Consider the following 6534-nt stretch of genomic DNA (forward strand, 5'->3'; position numbering starts at 1 on the left):
AAACGTCTATTCTTTACCATACGGTGACGAATTCGTTCACAAAATGAAGGAAAATAACTAAAGTTATGCGGCTCCTTAAATCTCTCAACTGATTTAACAATTAAGTAATGTGAGCAGCTTACTGATCATACTTCCGTACCCGATGTAGATAAAAAGTGTTCTATGCAAGGTTTACTCCTAATCTACAGAAGGGCACCCTCTAGGCTAAGAGAGTCCTTGGCACATCCACTGGTTTTCTGACATTATCGAATTTTGGGTGGGGATTGCACCGGGTTGGTCCCTGAACACCCCAATTACATATTCAGTTCAGTTGCCTTGTTAGTGTTAGTATAGTCAGGCACAAAGTAACGCCCAAATTAACATGAGCTTGAATATCGCGCCATGTCGGGCGATGGGGTCAATAATAACTCTGCCATTTCGAATCCGATTCCCAATTCATACTAAGCTAAATATGAGTACAGAAGTGTCTTGCTTGTACATATTGGTTTTGCGATTGGCATGCAAAATATTGATTCAGTCCCTCTTGTAAAAAGAAAACTAAAACGTTTTGTATGCTCAAGGACAAGCGGAGTTGTTGACCCCATAGAACATTTCACCCGACCTCTCGAAAAACAAAAATACCGGAAGTCGGGCAGTATATGGAACGCTCCTAGCCCTTAAACACGTTACATTGAAGCGGCTTGTGCCGTAAGAATATATTTTTGACTAATTAGAGGGCTACTTTCGGACAGTCCGGGATCGGACTCGGATTGCTGACGGACTGTCCTGGGACATATTTGGAAGTGCCCGAGACGATCGGCTGGTTTTGGAACAGTCCTGGACGACTTTCGGAATGATTTCGTTTTATAAGGGAAATTTAGTTCGGAGAAGAGTAGATTGTCAGTTACATGGACGACAAACCTCTATTTTGAGTGACACTTTATCTTGACTTCCGGTATTTTTGTTCTTCGAGAGGTCGAAAAGCGCTTGGGCGAAATGGTCTATTGCCCCGTTATAGAGCGAAATTGACATGTCAATATGTATGCTAATAATGCTGCTATACCAACGTCAACAAAGCGTACACAACAGTACTGATCATGCACTGGGAGTGTCCAGCGACCAATTCGGCGAAATCCCCAGACAAAATCTTTCCGCAGATACCAAATAAATAGGCAACAACTGAGACCAGTCAAAAATCGTCCTCCGCCATCTTAGATTCTTCTGGCACATATGACTTACAGCCTGGGTTTGTAACGCAGAAAGGATTTAAAGCTGCCATATTACGAACGATTTTCCTTCAAATTGCAAACAGCCCCCATTCGTAATAGGGTATTCCAATGGAGCGCGGAGCGGTAGTAAGAAGACCAACAAGCTAGGCCCGCTCTTCCGCTAAACCAAGTTGCCAGCTCCGCTTCGCTCCACCGGCAACTCGGTTCGGCGGGGAGCGGGCCTAGCTTGGCCTGCCGGCGGCGTTTGGGACGGGCATTGCCCGCCCTTCTGCTTTGAAAAAGCTATCCAGCGGGCTTATGCAAACGACCTTGTGTCTGTGTGTCTGTCTGTCTGTCTGTCTGTTCCACTGGAAGGAGATGTGCTAGAGACTTGAAATTTTCAGGGTATCTTAAGGTTCACTCCTAGCGAATGAAACGCCTACGGCAAATCCTGGCAACCACCCCCCCAGTGATGTAACGGGCCTTCGGCCCGCTAAAACCCGTCGTCTTTAAAATTTGCCGCGTAGACACGAGAAAGGGATGTAACGGTGAAGCAGAAATCTCAGTTGAAAGGGTTCTACTTTGCTGAGCTACCCCTTAGAAGAACATTAAAAAAACAATCTTTGTCTAAGCAGAAGGGTGGGTTGTAGTCACGCGGTGCTTCACCGTTACATTCCTTTCTCATGTCTAAGGGGCAAATTCTAAAGACGACGGGTTTATTTGTGATCCTTGGATACCCCCATTCGCACCCTCAGTGGTGGTTGCGAGGATTTGCCGTAGGCGTCTCGTTTTCTAGGAGTGAACCTTAAGATGCCCTGAAAATTTCAAGTCTCTAGCACATCTCCTTCTAGTGGAACAGACAGACACACACGAGGTCGTTTGCATAAGCCCGCTGGAAAGCTTTTTCAAAGCAGAATGGCGGGATAAACACCGTTGACATAAGCAAATAAGACGATTTGTTTTGTACACACAGCCACAGACTACGCAAGACGCTTATGTTACACACTGCCCCAAGGTTCACAGCCTGTTTTGTGGCTTCGTAGGCCGAGAACCCTCGAGGATATGTTAGTGACACCGACCACCTTCCAAGTGCTAAGTTGTATACTTCGTTAGTAAATCATTAGTAGGGAGGTAGTTTGTAACCCAACGAGCTCAACCCCAAGAGTTTATATCCTTATACGATGAAAATTGCGTAAAAACCGGGTTAGCCTGATTTGGCCGTCCTCTCACCGCCGTCAGACCTCCCCAACCACGTAGTTATTGATTGCACATGAACTTATTAGTCATTCAGAAGACATTATGTAAACATTCCTATTTGGTTCTGGACGTGCCATATTCGAAATACAGAGGTCTGTTACACACTGCCCCTGTTACACACTGCCCCACCCTCCCTTACTTCCTCTCACATTTTACGATTGGACACCTCCATGTACGTCTTTATGTGCAACGTGGTCATTTTCACCGTATTATCGTCGAAAAAAACACTCTGGCGGCCCAAATGGTGCAAGATTGATTCAAACGGACAAAATTTTCGCCTATAGTTTTCTACTGTCACGAGTTACCCCTTAGAAGACCATAAAAAAAATATTTTTTTTCCTAATTTTTGGACCAACCCCTATTTCTTTGTTACCCCGTTGTCCAGGAGTGACCCCTAAGACACCCAGAAATTTGCAGACCTCTGGCTCACCTCCTTCCTCTTACACGGACGACAGACAGACAGACGGACAGACAGACAGACGGACGGACAGACAGACGGACAGACAGACGGACACGAGAGCATTTGCATAAGCCCACTTTGATGCTTTTTTAAAAGCAGAAGGGCGGGCTAAAAACCGGCCTTAGTCTGAAACGCCACGTTCTCCCACGGGTCTTACACTATGATATGCAGCTCGGACGGTGTCCTTAACCCCCACATGGTTCTTATCTCCGTAGCCGTTCTCAGTGATGATGATCGGAACGTGGTAGGTGCGCCAAATCCAGAGGAGGGCATCTTGCATAAGAGACTCTTCAGTCTAAAATAACAATTAAAACAAGTTATAATTCAGAATTATTTGAGCTCATGCCTTGTCAAAATTTTATTGTAAGTTGTCCAATTGCTAGGCAATTAAATGAATACAACGGCAATTCAGGCAAATTCAGAGGAAATTCAAATCCGATTCATGATATTTGTACACTGAATTAATAGGCTGTTAATCTCTTGACAGTGAGTGTAAGCTGCAAGATAGTTGCCGTACCACATCAAAGTTGCCAACACCGGTAACCTCGATGAAGGGCATATCTTTCATCACAGGGCCCAGAAGTATTGATTGTTCTGCTCCAGATGTTTTATTGTGGTTGTAGCTAGCTGTGCACCTACTGTACACGTTCAAGGCTATGAAGTCAGTCACCCCGCCTGCAAACAAAAGATTCGTGTATGTTTACCGGACGAACACGAGCTGATGATCACGATCACACTAATTAAATTATCGCTGCAAGAGATAGCTACAGTGCGGTCGGGGGTCAAGGCCTGCAGATCTAGGCAGACAACCTCGACCACCTGTCGATATGTCCAGCGATGCATTGATTGGACCGTTCCCAAAAGAGAGCAGTTAAAAGAAGTTCTCGGTAGCTTTGTTATTATCTTTCAAAACGATAAGCAATCATTTATTCAAAGTTAGAGGTGTGCGAATCACCCTTTTTCAGAGTTGAATCGAATCTGGATTTTTTTTCCTCGAATCGAATCTTAAAATTTCACCCCGAATCGAATCGAATCTTACTATTTCGAATGCGAGTAAAATCGAATCATTTCCCAACATGTTAGAAGGTGCTATAAACCATGAAAATGGGGCAGCCAATAGGGCATTTCAATGGAGCGCTACCCGGAACTAAGAAGAACAAAAACGGATACAGAGAGCAGTGGTGGGGGCGGGCGCGCGGAGGAGCGGCGGGTGGAGGGGAGCCTCCCCGCCCGCCCTCCGCTCCTCCGCGCGCCCACCCCCACCACCGCTCTCTGTATCCGTTTTTGTTCTCCTTAGTTCCGGGCAGCGCTTAATAGGGTATTCCAATGGAGCGCCGTCCGGAACGAAGAACAACAAAACGGATACAGAGAGCGGTGGTGGGGGCGGGGGCGCGGAGAAGCGGCAAGTTGTAGAGGAGACTCCCCGCCCACCCCCACCACCGCTCTCTAGATCCGTTTTTGTTCTCCTTAGTTCCGGGCAGCGCTCCATTGAATTTTATTATATGAGGGTATTAATACCCTATATGAGTTGGTGCTCAGACTTTCTTTAAAAACAAAGAGATTGGCAAACCATCCTCTTATCCAATGAAAAACCTTCCCTTTAGTGTAGGTTACCCAGCGTGCACTCCATGTGCACATGTCGTTTCGTTTTCGAACTTCAAAATTTTGATGCGTCCGTATTGTTCGAGTTCGAAGTGCCTGCTTGTTTCGAGATCGATACGAATCGAATCGAGACAGTTTCGATTCGATTCGAATTCGAACTGTTCGCACACCTCTATTCAAAGTACAGTGTACCATAAACGTGGCGACTAACCTGCAAGTAACTTTTTCTCTTCGGGGGTGAACGCTGGAAGGCGCGATTCGCTGAGGCCACTCTCGGCGTCCGCCTTGTCCACAAGGTAGCGCAGCACAGGGGGGTAGTCCCCAAAAATCACCGGGTGGATCAGAGTGCCGACATACACTTGATTAAATATTTCGGATGCCATCACATCCTCAGACTGCGTAGTCTTTGGTGATGCTGGCCAGACCACCACAGACAAACCGACTTTTCCTGAAGATTTAGAACGTAAAATTAACAGAAAAATAATTACATCAGAGAAGAGTGTGGCTTGTTGAGCTTTTCAAAAACACTGCAAGGTAAAAACAATACCTCATTTTTTTTTTGGAGGGAAAAGGGAAAACTTTCAGGAACTCTCCTGGCTTGATGAAAACCCCTCAGATTTCGAGGAAGTCTCCTCAAAAATGTGGGATTTTCCCTCATTTTTCGAGAAGATTCCTCAAAATCTGATGCGAGATCGGGGGACTCTTCTTCATACATGTGAGTTCCTCAAAGCTTTCCCTTTCCCCTGGAAAAATGAGACATTGTTTATACCGTGTGGTAGGAAATAGTTGGACACCTTAAACTAACACTGTGAAAAAAAACCGCCGAAAATTAAAAAAAAAATTGTAAACTCGAGTTATAATTCATGTTGTAAATTTACGAGAGCACATTTTTTACTCGCCAACGAATTTTAAGACGATACGTACTGCATTTATTTTTACGATTACAAATTTTAATTTCAGGACTTGCGTCAAGGAAAATTTTCCTGTAAACCTCTCTACTGTTTTTCACAGTGAAAACGCGCGAGTTTAAACGCGTGTTTCGGAACGCACGCAGTTTAATCTGTGCGTTATTCTGAACTCACGTAGTACGTCACCGGCCACTACGCTGCGGATCAGGCAGGTGACCCACACTGAAACCCGCCGCTCGACACGGCGCGCGCAGTGATCTCGAACTACGCGTGTTTTGGAAGGAGTAAACAACTGCCAGTAATGAAACGCGCGTATGAACTGCGGGCGTTTCGAAACGCGCCTTTGAACTGCGTGCGTTTTATAGTCTAAGGTATTTTAAATGGGCGCTGCGTAGTTTCACCAGGTGCTGACACTTTTTGGCTGAGCGATAGCGAAGCCTATTACTCCAGTGATGCTCAAAAAGTTTCGTGTCTGTCTGTCTGTGTGTTTGTCTGTAATCACGATAACTCGAGAACGGTTTGAGTTAGGTACCTGAAATTTCAAGTGTAGCTTTGCATCATAAAAAAGCAAGAACTGTATTGATTTTGAGCCATCTAGCTTAAAAATTGACTTGTCAAAAAAATCAAAAACGAAAACCCAAAATAACATACTGTTAAAAAATATATTTTTTTTACATCTTTCTAAGACGTACCAATTTAAAAATGAATCGAGTGCGTTGCGAGTGCGCTGCGAGGGCGAGGTAAGGGCGAGGCGAGAGCGTGGCGAGTGCGCGGACGAGTGCAACGCGGGTGCGACGGCAGTGCGATGCGAGTGCGCAGGCGAGTGCAAAGCGAGTGCGATGTGAGGGTGCGGGGCGAGTGCAGCCCGAGTGCAGCCCGAGTGCAATGCAAGTGGAGTGCGAGTGCTCTACAAGTGCGCCTATGTCACGGGGTGGGAGGGGGGAGAGGGACGGCGCCGTAGGAGCAGGACGAGCATGAAGGTAAGGGTATCACCCGTCGACCCGTCGCCCTTTCGTTGTCTCTTCCTCACGGTACACAAAGTTTCTTTTAGTGATCGCACTGCGTCAGCAGGTGGTCGAACCAAATGTATTTCTCTTAGTTTTAGGCCTGCGGAACTCGA

The 6534-nt window shown here is 46.0% G+C and overlaps 1 protein-coding gene across 1 annotated transcript in view; it reads right to left on the reverse strand.

The window, feature by feature from the left end:
- The window catches only part of LOC113211361 (myrosinase 1), a 28636-nt gene that overhangs the window by 2555 nt on the left and 19547 nt on the right, over positions 1 to 6534 (reverse strand). Inside the window, exons 7-9 of the mRNA XM_052270690.1 lie at positions 4718 to 4954; positions 3422 to 3579; positions 3062 to 3199 (exon numbers count right to left, since the gene is read on the reverse strand). Of these exons, the coding sequence (XP_052126650.1) occupies positions 3062 to 3199; positions 3422 to 3579; positions 4718 to 4954 (533 nt within the window). The remainder of the gene's footprint in view (positions 1 to 3061; positions 3200 to 3421; positions 3580 to 4717; positions 4955 to 6534) is intronic.

This window comes from Frankliniella occidentalis, unplaced genomic scaffold (genome assembly GCF_000697945.3).
Source record: "Frankliniella occidentalis isolate FOCC.00 unplaced genomic scaffold, Focc_3.1 Scaffold134, whole genome shotgun sequence".
Classification (NCBI taxonomy): Eukaryota; Metazoa; Arthropoda; class Insecta; order Thysanoptera; family Thripidae; genus Frankliniella; species Frankliniella occidentalis.